Source organism: Oncorhynchus masou, chromosome 17 (genome assembly GCF_036934945.1).
Source record: "Oncorhynchus masou masou isolate Uvic2021 chromosome 17, UVic_Omas_1.1, whole genome shotgun sequence".
Classification (NCBI taxonomy): domain Eukaryota; kingdom Metazoa; phylum Chordata; class Actinopteri; order Salmoniformes; family Salmonidae; genus Oncorhynchus; species Oncorhynchus masou.
The window spans coordinates 22,008,172-22,033,547 of NC_088228.1; the positions used below are offsets into that span (position 1 = coordinate 22,008,172).

At 41.7% G+C, this 25,376-nt stretch overlaps 1 protein-coding gene across 1 annotated transcript in view; it reads left to right on the forward strand.

Moving 5' to 3' along the window:
* LOC135558701 (beta-1,4-galactosyltransferase 2-like) overlaps nt 1–25,376 on the forward strand; it is a 143,086-nt gene that overhangs the window by 8,570 nt on the left and 109,140 nt on the right. The window contains exon 2 of the mRNA XM_064992745.1: nt 8,663–9,099. Coding sequence (XP_064848817.1) covers nt 8,772–9,099 — 328 coding nt within the window. The 5' untranslated portion in view covers nt 8,663–8,771. The remainder of the gene's footprint in view (nt 1–8,662; nt 9,100–25,376) is intronic.

Here is a 25,376-nt window from a genome sequence, read left to right on the forward strand (position 1 = left end):
AGTTATTAATTACACTTTGGATGGTGTATCAATACACCCAGTCACTACAAAGATACAGGCGTCCTTCCTAACTCAGTTGCCGGAGAGGAAAGAAACAGAGCAGGGATTTCACCATGAGGCCAATAGTGATGTTAAAACAGTTAGAGTTTAATGGCTGAGATAGGAGAAAACTGAGGATGGATCAAAAACATTGCACTTACTCCACAATAGTAATCTAATTGACAGAGGGAAAAGAAGGAAGCCTGTACAGAATTCAAATATTCCAAAACATGCATCCTGTTTTCAGCAAGGCACTAAACTATTAGCGCAAATGTTGCATAATCCAGGTGTGGAAAGCTCTTAGAGACTTACCCAGAAAGACCCACAGGTGTAATCCACAGGAGGTTGGTGGCACCTGAATTGGCGAGGATGGGCTAGTGGTAATGGCTGGAGCGGAATAAGTGGAATGTATCAAATAAATACATCACCCACATGCCATTCCATATACTCTGTTCCAGCCATTATTATGAGCCGTCCTTACGTTGCAGCCTTATTCTAAAATGGATTAAATAAAACATATCCCACGTCAATCTACACAATGCCCAATAATAACAAATCAAAAACTGGTTTTTAGAAACATTTGTAAATATATTACAAATTATGCGTCCTGTTTCCATTCATCCTTGAAATGTTTCTACAACTTTATTGGAGTCCACCTATGGTAAATTCAATTGATTGGACATGATTTGGAAAGGCACATACCTGTCTACATAAGGTCCCACAGTTGACAGTGCATGTCAGAGCAAAAACAAAGCCATGAGTTCAAAGGAATTGTCCATATCTCTAGACCTGAAAATAGCTGTGCAGCAACACTCCCCATCCAACCTGAGAGCTTGAGAGCATCTGCAGACAAGTTGTGCCAAGCTTGTAGCATCATACGCAAGAAGACTCATTGCTGTAATCTCTGCAAAAGGTGCTTCAACAAAGTACTGAGTAAAGGGTCTGAATACTTATGTAAATGTACAATTCTGATAAATGTTTTGATATATTTTATAAATTAGTTAAAAGACACCTAAAAACCTGTTTTTGCCTTGTCATTATGGGGTATTGTGTGTAGATTGATGAGGGGGGGGGTAAATGATTTAATCAAATTTAGAATAATGCTGTAACGTAACAAAATGTGTAAAAAGTCAAGTGTTCTGAATACTTTCCGAATGCACTCTATATATTTATTATTATAATATTTTTTTTAAACAAAACTTTTTTCACAAAACTAATGCACTGGGCCTTTAATCAGCCTTTATTTGAGAACCGATAAAGCCCCTCCACCCCTAAACTACGGATATGATTGTGTATGGTAATTAATACAAAACATTACAGCATTGCTACTGTCTTCACTATGCTATAAACATGATAATCAGTCCTCATTGTCACACGACACATATACAGTGCCTTCGGAAAGTATTCAGACCCCTTGACTTTTTCCGCATTTTGTTATGTTACAGCCTTATTCTAAAATTGATTGAATTAAAAAAAAATCAGCAGTCTACACACAATAACCCATCATGACAAAGTGAAAACAGGTAAGAGATTTTTGCAATTGTACTTAAACAACAAAACAGAAATACCTTATTTACATAACTATTCAGACCCTTTGCTATGAGACTCTAAATGGAGCTCAGGTGCATCCTGTTTCCATTGGTCAACCTTGAGATGTTTCTACAACTTGATTGGAGTCCACCTGTGGTAAATTCAATTGATTGGACATGATTTGGAAAGACACACGCCAGACTATATAAGGTCCCACAGTTGACAGTGTATGTCAAAGATAAAACCAAGCCATGAGGTCGAAGGAATTGTCCGTAGAGCTCAGAGACAGGATTGTGTTGAGGCACAGATCTGGGTAAGGTTACTAAAACATTTTTGCAGCATTGAAGGTCCCCAAGAACACAGTGGCCTCTAACATTCTTAAATTGAAGATGTTTGGAACCACCAAGACGCTTCCTAGAACTGGCCACCCGGCCAAACTGAGCAATCAGGGGCGAAGGGCCTTGGTCAGTGTCACCTCCAGAACCTGATGGTGATACTGAAAGAGCTCCAGAGTGCCTTTGTTGAGATGGGAGAACCTTCCAGAAGGACAACCGTCTCTGCGGCACTCCACCAATCAGGCCTTTATGGTAGTGGCCAAGACGGTAGCCTCTTGGAGTTTGACAAAAATGCACCTAAAGACTCTCAGACCATGAGAAACAAGATTATCTGGTCTGATGAAACCAATATTAAACACTTTGATCTGAATGCCACGTGTCACGCCTTGCACCATCCCTACGGTGAAGCATGGTGGTGGCAGCATCATGCTGTGGGGATGTTTTTCAGCAGCAGGGACTGGGATGTTAGTCAGGATCGAGGCAAAGATGAACGGAGCAAAGATCCTTGAGGAAAAGCTGCTCCATAGCCCTCATGACCTCAGACTGGGACGAAGGTCCACCTTCCAACAGGACAACGACCCTAAGCACACAGTCAAGACACTGCAGGATTGGCTTTGGGACCTTTCCTTGAGTGGCCCAGCCAGAGCCCGGACTTGATTGAACATCTCTGGAGAGACCTGAAAATAGCTGTGCAGCAACACTCCCCATCCAACCCGACAGAGCTTCTGCAGAGAAGAATGGGAAAAACTCCCCAAATACAGGTGTGCCAAGCTTGTAGCGTCATACCCAAGAAGACTCAAGGCTGTAATCGCTGCCAAAGGTGCTTCAACAAAGTACTAAGTAAAGGGTCTGAATACTTATGTAAAGGTGATATTCAATTTTCTTTTTTATATGCATTTTCAAGCATTTCTAAAAACGTGGTTTTTATTTATGAGAAAAAAACAAAACAATTTAATCAATTTCAGAATACGGCCGTAACGTAACAAAATGTGGAACAAGTCAAGGGGCCTGAATGCTTTCCTAAGGTACTGCATTTCGTGCACCCTATTTTACTGCACAGATCATGTGAGAGAATTTACCTCAGCACTGTTATCAACGTAAAATGCGATTCTGTGAAGAACATGGGACCTACAGTTTGCATCAGAAAGATGTAAATACACCCATACATTTCTTTCCCCTCACTGAGCATATAATGTACACTGAGTACACCAAACAATACAGACACCTTCCTAATATTGAGTTGCACCACCTTTTTGCCCTCAGAACAGCCTCAATTCGTCGGGGCAGGGACTCTACAAGGTGTCGAAAGTGTTCCACAGTAATGCTGGCCCATGTTGACTCCAATGCTTTCCACAGTTGTGTCAAGTTGGCTGGATGTGTTTTGGATGGTGGACCATTCTTGATACACACGAGAAACTGTTGAGCATGAAATCCAGCAGCGTTCCAGTTCTTGACTCAAACTGGTGCGCCTGGAACCACACTGCCATACCCCATTCAAAGGCACTTAAATATTTTGTCTTGCCCGTTCACCCTCTGAATGGCACACATGCATAATCCTTGTCTCAATTGTTTTTATTTTACCTTTATTTAACTAGGCAAGTCAGTTAAGAACAAATTCTTATTTCAATGACGGCCTAGGAACAGTGGGTTAACTGCCTGTTCAGGGGCAGAACGACAGATTCGTAACTTGTCAGCTCGGGGATTTGAACTTGCAACCTTTCGGTTACTAGTCCAACGCTCTAACCACTAGGCTACCCTGCTGCCTCTAAAGGTGTAATAATCTTTCTTTAACCTGTCTCCTCCCCTTCATCTACACTGATTGAAGTAGATTTAACAAGAGACATCAATAAGGGATCATAGCTTTTACCTGGATTCACCTGGTCATGGGAAGAGCAGGAACTCATAAATGCATGGGGACTTGTTTGTTGGAAACGGGCATATATGACACAATGTTAAAGCTTTTTTTGAATGATTAGCCTAAGTTTTAGATTGATTGTTAGACAGATTTATACATTTGGTAAAACACACTAGCACTGCTTGGTTTGTATGTTATTGAGGTGTCAAGCTAGAAATGCTCGAAGGCTACAGTTCTGCCCAATTTTATCAAGTGTAGCATATCTAATGCATATTTGATGAGGCCATGAGGACTGGTTGGTGGGTTGCGCTAGGGCCCGTGGCCTTAGAGTAGAGCAAAGAGAAACTAGTGCTCGTCTAGGGTCCTACCCAAGTGTTTCCCCTTTAAAACGCAGCATTTGGAGATCTCCATCACAGCAGGGATGCTGTGATACATTTCTCTGTCTGACAACCTCTCATTACCATTTGAAAAATAATATAAAACAGAAATAACATAGTCACTCATCTATTAGTTCTTCTTTCAGCATCAGCATTTCCCCAGCTGTGTTGACAAAAACGATTAAACAGTGAAGTTCTACTGCTTAAAGGCTATACTCTAAATATCTACTACTTAACCGTCTCTCTGCTGCTTAGGATTTGCCTTTGCTTTATATCGTTATGTAATGTTACATAAAACATTGTCACCACTGAGTATTGTTAATCTATATGTCTCTTTACTAAGAAGTCAGCCACAAATCCTTGGTTTACGTTGGATCGCAAGAAACTCTGCAAGTGATGACTCACCTAATATTGGCAAATAAGTTGTCATGATTTGGGGCTACTGCTCTGGCTCTGTGTTAAGGCTTGTTTTAAAGCAGTGTTGGGCAAAAAAATTTGGCTCGAGGGCCACATTGGGAAATTCCACATCCATGAAGGGTCCAACGTAGGGCTGCACAGATTTCTTTTGACTGATTTGTTCAACAAAATCAATTTGCGGGCCAGATAAAGGGCAGTTATTTAAAAAATATATAGGACCATTATTATTTCTACATAGTTTCTATACAGTTTTAGACGTTCAACTGTGGCCTGTAGTGTTTTTTTAAGCCAAAATAATAATTTAAAAAAATTTGCAAAATCAACCACCCCTGTTCTAAAGTTGAAACACATCCATTGTAACATTACTGTATAGGCCTAAGACAGCTGTGACTGATTACAGTAATGTATGCAGAGTGGAGGTGACACCACAAACAAAAATGAGAGGGATTAAACATTTGCTGCCAAATATGCCGATGCCAATAAAGTGGTATGCAACTTATACTGGCCATTATCATTGTGTTGTTTATGGCTTAGTTTAGTCTTAATATAGCTGTCACAGGGGAGATGGGTCTGGTAGAGAGACTAACTAGCCCATAATGAATTATGCACCGACAGATTAACTGGGCGCCACATCAAGAGCCAGCACACTATTAAAATTTGAACATACATGCTGTACACATTTATTGCCACCATATTTCCAGGACTTTACTTTATTGGTGTGTCGGTTTAATCTAAAAGAGTTCTCAGCATCCATTTAGTGTCCAAGGGATAGGTTTAGTGTACAAGGGATTTAGTGTCCAATATGGAATTAAATATTCACTAGACACCAGCCGTTTCTAAACAAGCATCTTGGTCCCATGTTGATATTCTCCAATGCTAAGGCCTGGTTTGCACTGCACATATAGGCCACTATGTACATTATGTTGGCTTGTCTTTAATGTTAGTGAGCAAACTGATGAATTAGTGTATGGGCTTTCAAAAGGTCGAATTAAGCAATAAGGCCTGAGGGGGTGTGGTATATGGCCAATATACCACGGCTAAGGGCTGTTCTTAAGCACGACACAACGCAGAGTGCCTGGATACAACCCTTAGCCGTGGTATAATGGCCATATACCACACCCCCTGAGGTGCCTTATTGATATGACTATTGTGGACTGGTTACCTACTTAATTAGAGCAGTAAAAATACATGTTTTGTCATACCCGTGGTTTACGGTATGATATGCCATGGCTGTCAGCCAATCAGCATTCACGGCTCGAACCACCCAGTTTATAATCTGTTTTTGACGTCATGCTGGTTAACAGTGTGGTGCAGCATCTGTCATAATTGAGTCTTAATGTAGAGATGAAAAAGCATCTAAACCTTTCACCAACTAGCCTTGTCCTCTATGAGGTCAGTCTCTTTCTAATGAATATTTTAGTATTAGTACTGGACTATTGAACTTTGAAACAACATTTGCCATTCAAATTGAAATAGAGGCTCTTCGTCAAGTCAGTTTACCACAGAACTTAGAACTACACAGGTCAGTCAAATAATTCATCATTTGGTGGGTGCTTAGATTTGCTCTGTTTTACACATGCACAAGTGTGTATTATACGTATGTGTAAAATGGAAATGTGTTTTTTTTTTGCATATCCCAACTTCCCCTGAGACACCTTCGGAGAGTGGGGTCACGGCCAGGGTCAGCCATTATCAATGGTTACCCGGAGCAATTAGGTTTAGTGCCTTGCTCTGAAGGGCATATTGGCAGATTTTTCACCTTGTTGGCTGGGTAATTCAAACTAGCGACCTTTTGGTTACTGACCTAACAGGTAGGCTACCTTAATTTGACCAGTTTCTCACAGCAGGAAAATAATCCTGCAGCAACAGGAAATGTGAATTATTGTGTGGATTTTAATTAATTAAAAATGTTGTTGATACGTTTTTAGTTGGGGCAAATGGAAATTAGGGCAAATGGAAATTAAACTTTAGAAGCATTTTCAAACCTTGATTACACGACAAGTTTGCTTCCCTGCTGTGCAGGACATTTTCTGCAACAACAGGGTGATCAAATTAAGATCCTACGTCTATACGCCATCAAAAAAAAACCTCATCAAACACACACCACCACTGTATTGTTTTTGTGTGCTTGTCTGTGAGAAAATCAATGAGTGAGACCCGGCCTGATGAGATAGAGTTGGGTCTGACATTGGCGTTCCATCCCACCACCCTCCCTCCACATTGCACCTGGGTAATCTATCTGCCAGGCGAGAGCCAGGTAGTCATCTCTGATATCTGGTGCTTTCCCCATGATGTTTCCACCTGTGATCCTGCCAGGGGAGAGAACAGAGAGTCCAGTCAAGCCATATTATTATAAATGTTTTTCAAATCACGTTGTTAGGTGGAGTAGGTTGCTTTTGGTTTATTCCTTGATGTTTATTTTCTTGGAAACATGTACAGTGGGGCACAAAAGTATTTAGTCAGCCACCAATTGTGCAAGTTCTCCCACTTAAAAAGACGAGAGGCCTGTAATTTTCGTCATAGGTACACATTTCAACTATGACAGACAAAATGAGAAAAAAAATCCAGAAAATCACATTGTATGATTTTTAATGAATTTATTTGCAAATTATGGTGGAAAATAAGTATTTGGTCAATAACAAAAGTTTATCTCAAGTCTTCACAAGGTTTTCACACACTGTTGCTGGTATTTTGGCCCATTCCTCCATGCAGATCTCCTCTAGAGCAGTGATGTTTTGGTGCTGTTGCTGGGCAACACGGACTTTCAACTCCCTCCAAAGATTTTCTATGGGGTTGAGATCTGGAGACTGGCTAGGCCACTCCAGGACCTTGAAATGCTTCTTACGAAGCCACTCCTTCGTTGCCCGGGCGGTGTGTTTGGGATCATTGTCATGCTGAAAGACCCAGCCACGTTTCATCTTCAATGCCCTTGCTGATGGAAGGAGGTTTTCACTCAAAATCTCATGATACATGGCCCCATTCATTATTTCCTTTACACGGATCAGTCGTCCTGGTCCCTTTGCAGAAAAACAGCCCCAAAGCATGATGTTTCCACCCCCATGCTTCACAGTAGGTATGGTGTTCTTTGGTTGCAACTCAGCATTCTTTGTCCTCCAAACACGACGAGTTGAGTTTTTACCAAAAAGTTCTATTTTGGTTTTATCTGACCATATGACATTCTCCCAATCTTCTTCTGCAGCATCCAAATGCTCTCTAGCAAACTTCAGATGGGCCTGGACATGTACTGGCTTAAGCAGGGGGACACGTCTGGCACTGCAGGATTTGAGTCCCTGGTGGCATAGTGTGTTACTGATGGTAGGCTTTGTTAATCTGGTCCCAGCTCTCTGCAGGTCATTCACTAGGTTCCTCCGTGCGGTTCTGGGATTTTTGCTCACCGTTCTTGTGATCATTTTGACCCCACGGGGTGAGATCTTGCGTGGAGCCCCAGATCGAGGGAAATTATCAGTGGTCTTGTATGTCTTCCTAATAATTGCTCCCACAGTTGATTTCTTCAAACCAAGCTGCTTACCTATTGCAGATTCATTCTTCCCAGCCTGGTGCAGGTCTACAATTTTGTTTCTGGTGTCCTTTGACAGCTCTTTGGTCTTGGCCATAGTGGAGTTTTGAGTGTGACTGTTTGAGGTTGTGAACAGGTGTCTTTTATACTGATGACAAGTTCAAACAGGTGCCATTAATACAGGTAACGAGTGGAGGACAGAGGAGCCTCTTACAGAAGAAGTTACAGGTCTGTGAGAGCCAGAAATCTTGCTTGTTTGTAGGTGACCAAATACTTATTTTCCACCATAATTTGCAATAAATTCATAAAAAATCCTACAATGTGATTTTCAGGATTTTTTTCCTTCTCATTTTGTCTGTCATAGTTGAAGTGTACCTATGATGAAAATTACAGGCCTCTCTCATCTTTTTAAGTGGGAGAACTTGCACAATTGGTGGCTGACTAAATACTTTTTTTGCCCCACTGTACATGACATATACAGATACTGTGATTTGCTTCTCATTTCCTGTGTTGGGCCTAATTTACTTAAACGGCAACAAAATATAAATTTAGTGTGAACATAATGTAATGTTGTTCCCTGGCCCTCCCACAGGTGATAGAGTGAGGCAGCGCGCAGCATTTGTCCAGACCAGCCCAGGCCCAGGGGTGTGACCAACCGAGCGGATGCCCTAGACTGTGCGGCAGGGGCGGCAGGCTCAACCATGACTCGGCTGATGTTAGGCCGGACCCTGGAGCGCATCTGCAAGGCTGTCCTGCTGCTCTGCCTGGTGCACTTTGTCATCATGATGATCCTCTACTTCGACGTCTACAGCCAGCGCTTTGACCAGATCTTCAACCGCTTCAACAACGGCCGCAACGCCAGCCGCAACGGACACCACTACTACTACAACCTCAGCCGGCCCAACGCCACCTTCGCCAGCTACCTAGCCACTGCAGACCAGCTGCTGCCCAGCGCACGACCTGAGAGAAATCACACGCCACCAACTACCAAACCTATACCACCATGCCCGGAGATACCACCTGGTCTGGGTAGGTGATGATCCCCCTTTACACTAATGACTAATGAAGTAGTACATTTTTCACATTAGGGTGCCGACCCAAACCATACTCAAATCAATTCAAATTTGATTTGTTAAATGCTTAATGAACAACAGGTGTAGACTGACAGTGAAGTTCTTACTAACTTACAATGCAGAGAGAAAGAAAATGGAGAAGTAATCATAAATACACAATGAGTAACAATAACTTGGATGTATACACGGGGTACCTGTATCAAATATAATACAATGGTATTTGTCACATGTGCCGAATACAGCAGGTATGGACCTTACCGTGAAATGCTTACTTGCGAACCCTTAACCAACATGCAGAGTTTAAATAAAGTAAGAAAAATTTGCTAATGTAAGAATAGTAACACAATAAAATAACAATAACGAGGCTATATACATGAGGTACTGGTACAGAGTCAGTGTGCAGGGGTACGGGTTAGTCGTGGTAATTGAGGTAATACGTGCATGTAGGTAGGGGTAAAGTGACTATGCATAGATAATAAACAGAGAGTAGCAGCAGCGTATGTGAAGGAATGTGAATGTATGTTTATGTGTGTGTGTGGCGTCAAAATGCATGTGTGTGTTAAAGTGTCAGTGTAGTATGTGTGAGTGTGTACATGGAGCCTATGCAAGAGAGTCAGTGAAAAAAATGGTATTTAATCAAAATAAAATAAGGGGGCCAATGCAAATAGTTCAGGTAGCCATATGATGAACTGTTCAGCAGTGTTATGGGTTGGGGGTAGAATCTGTTCAGGAGCCTTTTGGTCCCAGACTTGGCACCCCGGTACGCTTGCCGTGCAGTAGCAGAGAGAACAGTCTATGACTTGGGTGGCTGGAGTCTTTGACAATTGTTATGGCGTTCCTCTGACACCGCCTGGTATAGAGGTCCTGGATGGGAGGAAGCTTGGCCCAAGTGATGTACTGGGCCGTACGCACTATCCTCTGTAGAGACTTGCAGTCTAATTCCGAGAACTTATTAAACCAAGCGGTGATGCAACCAGTGACTATGCATAGATAATAAACAGAGAGTAGCAGCAGCGTATGTGAAGAGTGTGAAGGAATGTGAATTTGAGGATGCTCTCGATGGTGCAGTTGTATAACTTTTTGAGGATTTGAGGTCCCGCGCCAAATCTTTTCAGCCTCCTGAAGAGGAATACGCGTTATCGTGCCCTTTTCACGACTGTGGAGCTCTCGACCCGCTCCACTACAGCCCTGTTGATGTGAATGGGGGCATGCTCTGCCCTCTTTTTCCTGTAGTCTGCGATCAGCTCTGTCTTACTCACGTTGAGGGAGAGGTTGTTGAGTCTCTGACCACCTCCCTATAGGCTGTCTCATTGTCGTCTGTGATCAGGCCTACTACCGCCATGTCACTGGCAAACTTAAGGATGGTGTTTCAGTCGTGCGTGAACAGGGAGTACACGATGGGACTAAGCACGCACCCCTGAATGGCCCCCGTGTTGAGGGATCCAGTTGCATAGGGAGGTGTTCAGTCCCACGGTCCTTAGCTTAGTGATGGGCTTGGAGGGCACTATGGTGTTAAATGCTGAGCTGTAGTCAATGAACAGCATTCTCACTAGGGCTGTCCCTGACAAAAAAAAATAAGTTGTCTGTCCTTTGACCAATCTATTGGTCAACATTTTGTGTATTACTCAAATCGACTATATGCACTGAGCTTGTCTGATGCTTTAAGCGCACAGTTTGATGAAATAATTAAGACACTCAAATGACTAGGGGGAGCCCGAAGAACTGCTCTTAGGCCTACAGCTCAATTGTGGTTATACAACATTTACATTTTAGTCATTAGTCCAGAGCGATTTACAGTAGTGATTGCATACATTTTTCATAAGTTTTCAAACTGGTCCCCGGTGGGACTCAAACCCACAACTCTGGCTTTGCCAGCGCTACGCTCTACGAATTGAGGCACACGGGACCCAAGGCTGCTGTACTAAGCCTACTAATGATAATTACATTACTTATTATTATGATCATGAAACTTATTATAATGATGATCATAATAATAATAGTAATAAGAAGAAGAAGATCAAGAAAAAGGGAGGGTTGTTGTTACTAAGGGAAGGGAAAGGGGGATACCTAGTCAGTTGTACAACTGAATGCATTCAACTGAAATGTGTCTTCCGCATTTAACCCAAGCCCTCTGAATCAGAGAGGTGCGTGGGCCTGCTATAATCTACATCCACGTCTTTGGCGCCCGGGGAACAGTGTTGTTATTATTATTATAAATGTTATTTTTCAGACAATTTGGAACAGTGAAACAACACTAAATAAATTATAAATAATACCAGAGAGGCTGTTCTAATGAAAAAAAGAGTGTAAAGCCTTTATTACAGCATAGAAAAGATTAAAAACAGTTGAATTTGTGAAATTGTTTATTCGACATGTTGTGTTTGCGTGAGGCTTGGTGCTCATGGAACCAGTAGGCTATTACACAAACACTCAAAGAGGCAACAAAAGCAAGATCTGTCGTATTTCTGTAGATACAGTATACATGTACTGTACATGGATGATTTATAAAGACAGGCTCATTTAACACTTAGGCTATTGATTATAGACCTAATTAAGTTGGAATTTCTTCTCTCCTCACTTTTATTTGTCAATTAAGGCAAGGGCTGCTGCCTCCTCCTCCATTGTTCAGAACACCAATATGCTGGATAACTTTGCTAATATGCACATAGCAACATGGTCTAGGAAAAGGTGCCAAGTCAACAGCGTACTGTGTTTCAGAACTCCGGACAGCAACCACTATCCAACGCAGGAGAAAATGCATTTGTTATAAAGTAATATTATTTTTATTAGTGTTGCACCATTGTTCTTACGTAATATAACCGTATATAATTTCAGTAGCACAGACTGATGGACTTTGCCATCCCCACAGCCTCCATAATGGATTAGTCCACTCAGACATGCGCGAATCAGACAGGTGTTTTGTACACCATTCATTTTTTTTTTTGCTACTGATCGACTAAAGAAATCTTGGTCAACCAACAAACTATCGACCAAACAATTGACCAGTCGACTAAATGGGGTCCGCCCTAATTCTCACGTAGGTGTTCCTTTTGTCCAGGTTGGAAAGGGCAGTGTGGAGTGCAATAGTGATTGTGTCATCTGTGGATTTGTTGGGGCAGTATGCAAATTGGAGTGGATCCAGGGTTTCTGGGATGATGTTGTTGATGTGAGCCAGGACCAGCATTTCAAAGAATTTCATGGCTACAGATGTGAGTGCTACAGGGCAATAGTCATGTTTAATTTTGTATTTATGTGTTTAATTTCTTTACCCCATTTTCTCTCCAATTGGTAGTTACAGTCTTGTCCCATCCCTGCAACTCCCCTACAGACTCGGAAGAGTCGAAGGTCGAGAGCCATGCGTTCTCCGAAACATGACCCTGCCAAGATGCACTGCTTCTTGACACACTGCTTGCTTAACCCGGAAGCCAGCCACACCAATGTGTCAGAGGAAACCCCAATCCAGCTGGCGACAGAGGTCAGCTTGCAGTCTCCCGGCCGCCACAAGGAGTCGCTAGAACACGATGGGACAAGTAAATCCCGGCCGGCCGAACCCTCCCCTAACCCGGATGACTCTGGGCCAATTGTGCGCCGCCTCATGGGTCTCCCAGTCACGGCCGACTGTGACACAGCCTGGGATCAAACCTGCGTCTGTGATAGTCATACTTTTTACATTGTCCTACTGTGGCTTTAACCAGGCCAGCAAACTAATTACAGCTCATAATCATTATTCAATCTGAAAAAGTGGATTTGGTAACAGTTAATTACTCTAATTAGTATAGTGTGTAGTAATCTGAAAATAGATGAATAGAAGACCTGCATGTCTTCGAGCATCAGGCTCTCTCTGGCAACCACTTTCCATTCTAAAACGTGGTGGATGGAATGTTTTCTCCAATTACTGTAAAAGCTAGTGTTTCTCTAGGATTTTCTGTCCCGCCCGGGTGAAACATACAATGGGTTTCACATCAGCATTCTCCCCTGTAATAGTTCATCTAAAGAAACACCTGTAGTCCAAATTAAAGTATAACTGACAAACACAACAGTATTCTTTCAAATACAGGAAAACACAGTCAACTAAGATATAGTTGTGTGGCGTTTGAGTTATTCCTATGCTTTCAGGCTTCCAGCAGACTTAATTTAAAGGTATTGCAATACTAGTTACCTTAGGAATAATTCCTTCATATTCACTACAATGTCATTGTGAGGGCTTTCCTGTTAATTATGCAATCCTACAGTATATGCATGTGAGCACCAGGCCTTTGCCACGCAGCTCCTGCTAATGAGTTTTAAGTAGAGCTGGAGAGGGAGTTGTGGGGAACCAACTTTTTATCTCATATGCATCCCTATTATTTATTTGGGTTGAGGTTTCCACTGAGTTTTCGGTTGTTGACTGAGATGTCTTTGGGAGCCACATCAGCACTTCTGAGGGGTTGCCATTCACCCCGCAGACAAGCACGCATGCACGCAAACATCCCCGTAAGCACGCACACACCCCCTCCCACCCGACCTCAATGAGTGGTTGAGGGACTTTCTCTAAAGCCTGTTACAAAGAATGGGCTTAACCGCAATCCATATGTATGTTGAAGAAGAGAGCTCCAACGTTGACTTTCATTCGTTACCTCATGTTATGTTCATCTAGATAGATGCAAGCTTCGAGCTGTGTTGTGTTGTTCTTGTCGGTTTACCTCAGCTTCTCTCAGATAATCACTTTCCTACAGAACTGTCTGCCTGGAGAAACTGCAGTAGTTAGGCTTAAGTAGCTTATCTACTGTTGTCTGGGTGGTTTGTTTTAATGACTCCACTATGACAGGCTCAAAGTGGAAAAAATGAACAAGATGATTGGCTTATCAAGTTGTGGCTGAACTGTGTTCTTGCTGAGCTCAGCATATTCGGAAAGTGTTCTCACACCTTGATACCGGATGCTTCTGTTGACCAAGGATCATGGATCTATAGTTTGGGCCTGAATACAGAAATGATTACTGTTTATGCAAATTATGGTAATTGATCCAACCATTTCAAATTAATAAATATGTTTATCTTTACAAGTCCAGTGGATAGCCTACATTTTTGGATGGAGAAAGAATGTGTTGTCGTCAACCAATTTCCCAAATCAGAATATGGGTTCATTAGCCAGATTAATTTGAATCAACTATTCATAGTGTACATCTTGCATTGTATTACCAGGCCTCTAATTTGACTATTTCTATTGAATTTGATTTGATATAATGTTGTGACTGCCTGCTCTTTCCCTAGCATGGAGTGAGAGGAGGCTGCATGGTGTTGTGCGTCATGGTCTGCCCAGGTAGCTAGCTGCCTCCCTGCCTCTCCTCTCAGTGGAGTAGGTGCCTGGGTGCAGAATGCCTCTGTTTTAGTCACAGCCTGGTGCATATAGATAGATGGTGGTTGAGGGTAGAGGTAGGGATGGAGGCCCCAGGGAGAGGAAGCCTTGGCCAGGGGAGATATGGGAGACTCCAGCCTTCCAACCCAGCTGACAGGTGCTACTTGTTTTGGAATGGATGCCCACCCCCTCCCCCATCTCAGCCTTCTCTTTCTCCATCTCCCTGTCTCTCACAGTCTTATATCTCTCTCTGTCTGTCTGTCTGTCTGTCTGTCTGTCTGTCTGTCTGTCTGTCTGCCTGTCTGTCTGTCTGTCTGTCACGCTCTTATTTCTCTCTTTCTGTCTCTCACGCTCTTATCTCTCTTTCTGTCTCTCACGCTCTTATCTCTCTTTCTGTCTCTCACGCTCTTATTTCTCTCTTTCTGTCTCTCACGCTCTTATTTCTCTCTTTCTGTCTCTCACGCTCTTATTTCTCTCTTTCTGTCTCTCACGCTCTTATTTCTCTCTCTCGTGGGCGAGGAGGAATTAATGGCAGTAAGTCAGCTGTCAATACACGTCTGCAATCTCCACAACCCCTAACGACCAAATTAAGAAATTGTAATGGCAAAACGTCTCTTCTCCATGAGGAAGGAAATATCTGTCATGGTGGCAGTATATTGGAATATTTGGACCACAGAGTTGTAGAGAGAGCAGTGTTTTATGATTGCTGGAATAGTACCCACTCAGTGCAGTGCTGGTGTTTAGCCCATGTTAGGGTTGGTGTCCAACCCATAGGTTATATAATGTATATTTTGTTCCCCGATAATGCCGTCAAAACTCCTTAACTCATCTGTTGACATGGTTTGGAATAGATGGGAAAGAGTGAGTTGTCTACTTTAGGTTAAAAACTGAACTTGAACACACACCTACAGTATCCTCAATGAGCCTTTGTGCTGAGGTTATTGTCATAACTTGGTCTGCTCCTCCTGTCTTCAGAAGCTCAGAACCACTGATCTGTGTAGAAAGAGGTCATACTTCCCTGCTGTACTAATACTAAGACCAGTCTTAGTGCCACTGGGCGCTGGACCAACCTTAATGTAGCATGCTGCTGGGTTGTCACTTCACCCAATAGAGGAGACAGCTCTAGTCCTTTTCCCCGGCCTTTCATTTGGATTTCTCCTCGTGGGATCACACTGCTGTGGAAGTGTTGCTTTCTAAAAGGATGAGCACAGCTCAGAGAGAGAGAGAGAGGGTAAAGTTGATGCTATGGATGGCTGTTTGCTTAGCACATACAGTAATTACCAGGTCTGGGGATGACATATAGCCTATATCTACTGGGAAGTCAGTTGAAAGAAGCTATTACACTGCTTTGAGAAAGGACACCGTTGTACCGGAATTTTTCTGTGCTTACACAGTGGTGGTTTTCAAATCTTTAAGGCTTTTACATCTGAATTTAGCTTCCAGGTCAAAAGTTGGCGGTACTGCATTACTTTGGGGTTCAGTGCATGGCACCATATCCAGCATATCCAGCTCATACAGTAGATTCACCACTAAAGCTCTCAGTATAGGTTATAGTGACCCCATTTGTGATGGTACCTCCCGTCACAGTAAAGTACAGTGTACGGTAAGTGACTGTCTGCTGTATGCACTGCTCCTTTGCGCTTCAGACAGGAAGAGGAGAACTCTTTACTTATTCATCCTCAAACTTCTCCTGCCTCTTTCATCCTCTTTCCCCCCACTGTTTTAATTTGAGTCTATTCCCGTAATAATGGTGGTGTGACACTGGGGTTTTGCATTTATTTATGTGTTTCCCAGTCTGGGGCAGGGCAGGGTAGTTCTGAGGAAGAGGGCTTCTCTCAATAAGGAAGGAAGGTATAAATAGCTGCTGAGCATCATCACTTAAGCCCTCAGCCTCCCACCTGTTACCTTCCACTCCTTAACCCCCCAGCCTCCCACCTTCTACCCCTTAACCCCCCAGCCTCCCACCTTACACCCCTTAACCCCCCAGCCTCCCACCTGCTACCTTCCACCCCTTAACCCCCTAGCCTCCCACCTTCTACCCCTTAACCCCCCAGCCTCCCACCTGCTACCTTCCACCCCTTAATCCCCTAGCCTCCCACCTTCTACCCCTTAACCCCCCAGCCTCCCGCATGCTACCTTCTGAATGCTCAGTGAATATTCAGTTCATGATGCAGTATATTTAATGAGCACCCTCATATAAGTTTAATACGGTAATGTTGAAAAGGGGGCTGCACGGTTTTGTTAAGAACAATAGATGTTCTGGGTGGCTAGACAGAACACTGTGTTTTTAGGAGTGTGGTCTCCGTTTAGTTTGCCCTCTCATCCTAGAACAGAGAATAGTGGAGGTATGGGGCTGTTATGAGTTCCACCAGAAGTCAATGTTTCATCTATTCATTTGTTCCATCTATTCACATTCCGTATGAGTAAATACTGTACCGGTTTGTAAGGGCTTCCTGGAGCAAACTTAGACCATCATCGATCCCAGAAGGTGAATTCAGAAACGGGTCATGTTATGACATATGTACTGTAAAAGAAAACTACTGAGCTCTGAAAAGTGAACAGTTTATTATCTCCACAAACGGCAATGTGTTCAATAATACTGTGACTGTCAATTACCCAGCGAGACATCCACAATGACCCTGACAATGACACTAATGTGCTCTGGACACCATAACAGCATAGCAGGTGCTTTAACTGCATATACATGAGATGGTTTCCTATCCTCATCCTATCACAGCCAAGGATTCAGTAAATATATGTATCCAGATATTTAATGGGGCGTCGGTATTAAGATTGTCGCATCAGGTCAGTGTCTCGTGGAAAACAGTGGATACAGAATCAATGAACACTAAAGCAAGGCTCCGGGTTTGTGTGTCTTAGGGGGATGGAAAATAGCTTCCATCCCCTCCGTTCCTCCTCCACTCCCAGGAAACCATTAAGATGTGCCTGGCCTAACTAGTTGAACCGCTTGCTCTCTAAATGATCCATGACAAAACAGAGGCATGACATTGTCATCTGCAAGGCTACAGAATTGTTTTAGTCTCTCTCGTCGTGGCTCTTTCACCAAGCCACAGCAACAGAAGGGAAAGCCAGACAATTGGATTGGTTCCAAAATTTTAACAAAGGTTACAAAGATCTCCACATAGAGTATATTTGCTGCTCTTACCATCCTGGGATAAAAGGAACGTTATACATCTTCCTAAGTCTGAGGATGGTTTTAACCTTCCAGACATGGAATTGTATCAACTCACCACCCAAAGCTTTTACTTGCGAAATATAGTTAAATTCACTAAAGAGGAACAATGGGTACATATTGAAGATGCACCTGCTCATCGTCAGAATCTTTTTATGTGTCTATTTTCAAAGGATAAAGCTAAGAACATGAACAACTTCATAGTTAAGAGCACAATGACAAAAAGGAAGAAAATGAAATGTATTCTACAAGAACCAATATTACTCCCTAAAAACATAACCCTATGAAAATATCCTTAGATAGCTTTTCAGAATTCACCAAGAAATTGGTCCACATAAATGACTTGTTAATAGGAAATACATTTATTTCCATGGCAGAATTAAAAATATATTTTGGACTGACCAATGTAGATATTTTCATATAAACGCAACTTAAAAGTTTCATATCAAGAGATTTCGATATTAAATCTCATGGACATCAGAGAAATTTTAAGGGAATCATATTTGAGTCAGAAAAGGATATTCATATGATAGATAATATTTTAAAAACCTTGCGGATAGCCTATCCAACTGACAATCTCTTCAAAAAAAAATCTAAACAGCTGGAACGAAGACTTAAAAAGAACATTTGTGGGGAAAAACTCATTCTGATTGACTGGGCCTGGCTCCCCAGTGGGTGGGCCTATGACCTCGAAGGCCCACCCATGGCTACATCCCTGCCCAGTCATGTGAAATCCATAGATTCTGGCCAAATGAATTTATTTCAATTGATTTCCTTATATGAACTGTAACTCAGTAAAATCTTAGAAATTGTTGCATGTTGCGTTTATATTTTTGTTCGGTATATATTGGCACAATGGAGGGAATGTTGAAATGTAACTAACGAAATTACATTTAACGAAAATATACGCTTAATCCAGTATAAAAACTAATGTATATAATTTATTACACATTCTACAGCACAACGGCAGGGTCATGTCTTATGTGTAAAACTAACAATGATTCACTAATCAATGTCTTCTGGGAATGCTATGAAGTCCAAAAGTTAAGGTTGGAATAAGAAAGTTGGCTGTCAGAAATATTCTGTAAATGTACTTTTAATCTGTCTGTCTGCATATTTGAAGACATGCATATGGGGGTGTAGGGAGATACCCGATGGGTTGGATGATACTCTTCTCGTCAATCATCTGGAAAAATCGTATACTTAAAAACTGGAAATCAACCAATCATCCATTGGTAACACAATGGAGAGATACAATTATTTATTATCTAAATGTTGACAATGTGTGTGGGCGACTGAGAGAAACAAAATGGTGCAGCTTCAGGCCATGTGGCAGAGAGTGATGGGGGACGCTGGATATGGGGGTGTGCGCAGGTGGGTCAGGGCAGGTGTGATGTTGTGGATGTTCATCTTGCTGCTTGCATAACTTCATATAGAATACCATATTGCATGTGTATTGTTCTCAAAAAGAGGAATTGTAGAGACATGGCTTGGCTTTATAGTTGATCTATTTATTTCTGATATACTGTCTCTAATGCATGTTGAGGTATGCAGAATGACAGTTTTAACCTGTACGTATGTACATTGCACATGAAAAAGATCAGAGGATTTGAGACAGCCCTATTGGATTAACCCTGGACCTGTTAATACAATAAGCTTAGCTGGATGGTCATGAACTATAAATAATAGTATGAGTGATTTGGCTGGCACTGTACAGATGGTATGATGCATTATAGTTTGATGTTGCTGTGCTTTGACATTTTAGAAGATCACATTATGTTAGCTTGCCATTATTGCGACCTTGATCAATTTATTTTGTTAATTTATGACCAAGGATTCCTATGTGAATATAGATATAGTTTCATATTGTATATATCCTCGATCAAGTATAGCAATATCTACCTTCCCCTACCTCTCATGACTCATCTGCAGTATTGCTTCATCAGAGTGTTGTAAAATAATATGTTTTTATATTTGGTTGAGAGCTATAATTCTATGTCAGTCAAATTGGCTGTAGCATGCCACAGTTTGACAGTGGCAGCTTTGATCAATTATCATCAACTGTCTGATTAGTGTAGTTTCAACAAGCAGACAAACTGGCAAGGTAGCTGGAAAGAAGGTTGTGAAAGTCAAATAAGATGTAATATCACTGTATCCTCAATGTAAAATGTCCTCAATGTCAAAACAAGATGGCTTTAGGAGACAAGAGGAAAGACATACAGTAATAAGCCATTTCTTTTCCCATCATGTGACAGCAGATATTCCCTTTCCAATTAAACAATCCCGTTGGACTTTGGAACAGTTAGTCAGGCATATAGCTAAAAATAGAAACCTCAATTAAAGTTTTTGTTTTTTTAAATATATTAGCATAAAATGAAATGAAGAATTGTTTGAGTGACAATCTGCCTCAGAATGAAGGGACACTGCAGACTGATATTTAACAGCTGAAAAGGTCAGGTTTAAGGGCCATCCACACCAAGGATAACTATGACGATAACTATAGTAACCAATGGACCGTTTATCTTTTTATCTTTCAATCAGCTGATCAATGCATCCTACTGCACACTGTAGGCCTGTTAATAGGTGATAACAGAGACCATCAGTGCTTCAGGGTGTTCACTGTCATCGTGACAACTGCAAATAATACTTCAATGTCCATGTAATGAAAAATAACATAGAAACTCATATTTAAATGTAGCAATTCAAGTCATTTCCATTTTTCTAATGGTTGTCAATTCATTTGGATGCTCTTTTTCATTGTGCTCATCTCTATGCCTGTCTTGTGCAACAGTTCATTTGACCTAGCCCTATTATACATTCAGCAATTAACAAGAGCAAGCCTGCTTCTCTCCAGAAAAAGCCTATTAGGCTTACACGGAACCCAAACCGGCTGCGCGCGAGCACCGTTGTGCATACATTTATTTTGTCCCCCCCACACCAAACGCGATCTCGACACGCAGGTTAAAATATCAAAACAAACTCTGCACCAATTACATTAATTTGGAGAACAGGTCGAAAAGCATTAAACATGTATGGCAATTTAGCTAGCTAGCTTGCACTTACTAGCTAATTTGTCCTATTTAGCTAGCTGCTGTTGCTAGCTAATTTGCCCTGGGATATAAACATTGAGTTGTTATTTTACCTGAAATGCACAAGGTCCTCTACTCCGACAATTAATCCACACATAAAACGGTCAACCGAACCGTTTCTAGTCAATCTCCTCCTTCCAGGCTTTTTCATCGTTGAATTTATGGTGATTGACATCTAAACTTTCATAGTATTACCACGATAACCGGCAACAGTTCATCTTTCAATCACCCACGTGGGTATAACCAATGAGGAGATGGCACGTGGGTACCTGCTTCTATAAACCATTGAGGAGATGGGAGAGACAGGACTTGCAGCGCGATCTGCGTCAGAAATAATACCCTGACTACACCGTTCGCATCGAAAAGTGCGAGCGTTGCAAAATACATTTAGGAATAACATAGATTCCTAATAGGGCTAGGTCAAATGAACTGTTGCACAAGACAGGCATAGACTTCTATTTTGTCCCTTGGCAACGCAGACGCTCGTTGACGTGCGCGAGCAATGTGAGTGCAATGATTGAATAACATAGATTCCTAAATGTATTTTGCAACGCTCGCACTTTTCGATGCGAACGGTGCAGTCAGGGTATTAGTATAAAAAGCCATAAATAAATAAATACATGATTAAAGTGGCGTTATTTAAAGTGGCATTGTTTAAAGTGACTTGTGATCCATTTGTTAAAGTAGCCAGTGATTGGGTCTCAATGTAGGCAGGAGCCTCTCTGAGTTAGCGATTGCTGTTTAGCAGTCTGATGGCCTTGAGATAGAAGCTGTTCAGTCTCTTGGTCCCAGCTTTGATGCACCTGTACTGACCTCGCCTTCTGGATGAGTGGTGTGAACAGGCAGTGGCTCGGGTGGTTGATGTCCTTGATGATATTTTTTGCCTTCCTGTGACATCGGGTGCTATAGGTGTCATGGAGGGCAGGTAGTTTGCCCCCGGTGATGTGTTGTGCAGACCCCACCACCCTCTGGAGAGCTTTGCAGTTGAGGGCGGAGCAGTTGCCGTACGAGGCGGTGATGCAGCCCAACAGGATGCTCTCGATTATGGATCTGTAAATGTTAGTCAGGGTTTTGGGTGAAAAGCCAAATTTCTTCAGCCTCCTGAGGTTGAAGAGGCACTGTTGCGCTTTCTTAACCACACTGTCTGTGTGGGTGGACCATTTCAGTTTGTCTGTGATGTGTAGATGCATAATGTACCGCATTGTAGCTAGGTACTGCCACCACAGCCCCTTACTACATCAATAGTTAATAGTCATTATCCCTGGATACTGCAATGATTTTCCATTGGATTCAATTATTCATGTCATAAGGGTGTATAAGTGAAATGTTTACTGATAAGTGCCATTGGGCATCATGTCTAGCGGATTACCATATTGAAAGATTTAATATGGATTAGTTAAAAGGATTACTGGTGTTACAGTGGTCTCTGATGTATAGGGGTTGGAGAGTCTTTTGGCCCTGCAGTGTGTCACACACACACACACACACACACACACACACACACACACACACACACACACACACACACACACACACACACACACACACACACACACACACACACACACACACACACACACACACACACACACACACACACACACACACACACACACACACACAAAGCCCTGACCCCACAGACCTCGCCTCTCTTCTCTTCCATCATACTCCGGCAAATTAAATGTGCATCATGTGCGCCAGGGATGGTCACCATTGGAGGATTCATGCTGCCTCTGGCCAGCAGTACGTAACAATAAAGAAAGAATGTGTATCCCAAAAAGCACCCTATACCTTTTATAGTGCACTTCTTTTGACCTATTCCCTTCATAGTGCATATGGCTCTGGTCAACAGTAGTGCACTATAAAGCCAGGGAATTAGGTGCAATTTGGGACGCATACAGAGAGGGTATATGAGAGTGGGCGAGGGAAGGGAGAAAGGAGGCAGCCCTAATGTGAGAAAAGGCAGAATGCCTGTATCAGTTTCAGGCCCTGTGGGGAAATAGAAGCGTTTAGAAAGTCATATGGAGCAACAGAGACACAGGGCCTGAGTGGACCGGCCGGGTGGAGCATATTAGAGGATTTACAGCTATATCATCTAGTATCTGTGTTATGTAATTAAGGCACTGTAGTGGACTACACAGACCAATTATGTGGATGTTAGTGTTTAATGTTTGTATCCAATGATATCCCCAAAGACAGTTGTCTTTGTGAAATGATTTTTCCTTTGCAGGGCTGATGAGCCATGATGTATTGGGTCAAAACAGTAATTAATATTCATCATGTTATGCTCTACACAGGGTGTTGTCTATCACGGGCACATCTTACTGACAGATCTACTCAGAGATCTAGCAGAAATGTAAACAGTATTTTCCTTTGAAAGAAAATAAATGCCCTGATTGATTTATAAGGTTGTATACTTTGCAGTGGTGTAAAGTACTTACGTAAAAATACTTTAAAGCATTACTTAAGTAGTTTTCTGGAGTATCTGTACTTTACTTTACATTTTTGCCAACTTCTACTTTTACTTCACTACATTCCTGAAGAAAATAATGTAATTTTTACTCCATACATTTTCCCTGACACACAAAAGTACTCATTACATGTTGACAGGAAAGTGGTCCGATTCACACACTTGTCAAGAGATCATCCCTCGTCATCCCTACTGCCTCTGATCTGGTGGAGTCACTAAACACAAATTATTTGAGTGTGCCCCTGGCTATCCGTCAATAAAAATGTAAAATAAAATTGTGCCGTCTGGTTTGCTTTTGATACTTAAGTACATTTTAGCAATTCCATTTACTTTTCACACTTAAACATCTTTAAAACCAAATACTTTTTGACTTTTACTCAAGTAGTATTTTACTGGGTGACTTTCACTTTTACTTGAGTCATTTTCTATTCAGGTATCTTTATTTTTACTCAAGTATGACAATTGAGTACTTTTTCCACCACTGATACTTTGTGTGTGTGTGTGTGTGTGTGTGTGTGTAGGGCTGAAAGGCGGTACAGTGATATGCATTGGATAAAGTCAGAATTCCAACTAAGTAAAATAACACTATTGCTGTACAGTGCCTCAGACAAACCTCCTTGAAAGTCTAATTTACAGTACTATCAGTGGCTGAATCACAGCTGAACCTTTCAATCTATATAGTGTCTACTGTCTAGCAGAGACCCACTTGAGACTTGAACCTTTGACTCCTTCATTCAGGAGTCCAGAGTCCCAATGACAACTCCTCAGCTCCTCCGATTACATTCTGACGTGTCCATATAGAACTCTCTGTGGTGCAATACCAGGAGAACTAAGGAATCAATGTTCAACATAGTTGTTAGTATTTACCCATCAGTTACCAGTCATTGAGATGAGCTCCATAAATTACAGAACATCTTTATTTAAATGCTGAATAAATTGTGGTTGTTTGTTAAAGTTTTTCCAATTGGCCATGTAATAGTGAAGTTTTATTTTATAAATTTGATTTTTTTACTCTAAATATGATGACGTAACCATTTGAGTCATTTAAGGCTCTTTACTGAAGCAAGTGGTCTTTTCAACCCATGTCTAAATTTAGTTGTAATCCCTCATCTCGTCCTGTATCAAATCTGTCATTATTTATCCTCGTTGTGGAGCCATCTTGCCTTGACAGCAGTGTGCGTGTGAACCATTGGCACCGAGTGAACAGACCAAAGGTGAAAGATGAAGCAGGCAGGCATATTGTACCAACCTCCCCAAAATGTTCAGTACATGCCAAAAAGATGCCGTGCCCCTTCTGTGCCTTGTCTTGGCTAATCCAAGGTAGACCAATGATGTTTGCAACGGATAATCCCTGACGGTTGCTTGACAGTTGTCTTTGACTTTTGGAATATTGTTTAATCTGGAAATTAGCCATTAATATGGTTGACAGAAGGTGTTTACATTTTAAATGCTGTTTCTGTAATCATGAGCAACATTTGTGACAGACCCAGGCTGTGTAGGATTAATTTAATTGGAATTAATGCAGTTTAAAACATGTAACAACACTTGATTAGCTGCTTAAGGACAAACATAATCCTGGTTTCAACAACATTGCTTGATTAAAAACTTCAGATTGGATTAAATTTAGGTCCATTTGAAAGTGAGGAATTAAATACTTTTTTTTACCTTGAGTACATTTTGTAGCTGGGTACTTTTTCTTTCTGGTCAAGACTGAAATGTTTTTGGAAGGTTGAATCTGAAGAATATCTTTCGTTGATTATGTTAAAGTGGCTGAATGTCTGAGGGTGCTGTCAAGAGTTGTAGAGCTAGAGACAAATTAAACAAACAAAACCCATACAGATGCTATAGAGACATTTCCCCCATTTCAAGCTGCCCCATTTCATTTGCACCTTTCAAACAAAGACAGCACAATTTAGACGATTGTTGTGCTTTGTTGTTTTCGCTAAGCGTAAGAAAGTAGCTTAGACAAAAGATTCCCTCTCTATATTGCCTTAGTCACAATCAAAGTAAACAGCAAACATTGTTTTTAGTGGTTGTTGCTCCAAGCGCTCAGGCTGCAATATTGCCAGAGCTTGTTCATTTCAGCTCCAGCTGAACAGTTGACAGTAATTACAGTAGATTGAGAGAGTCTAGGGAAAGACATCCA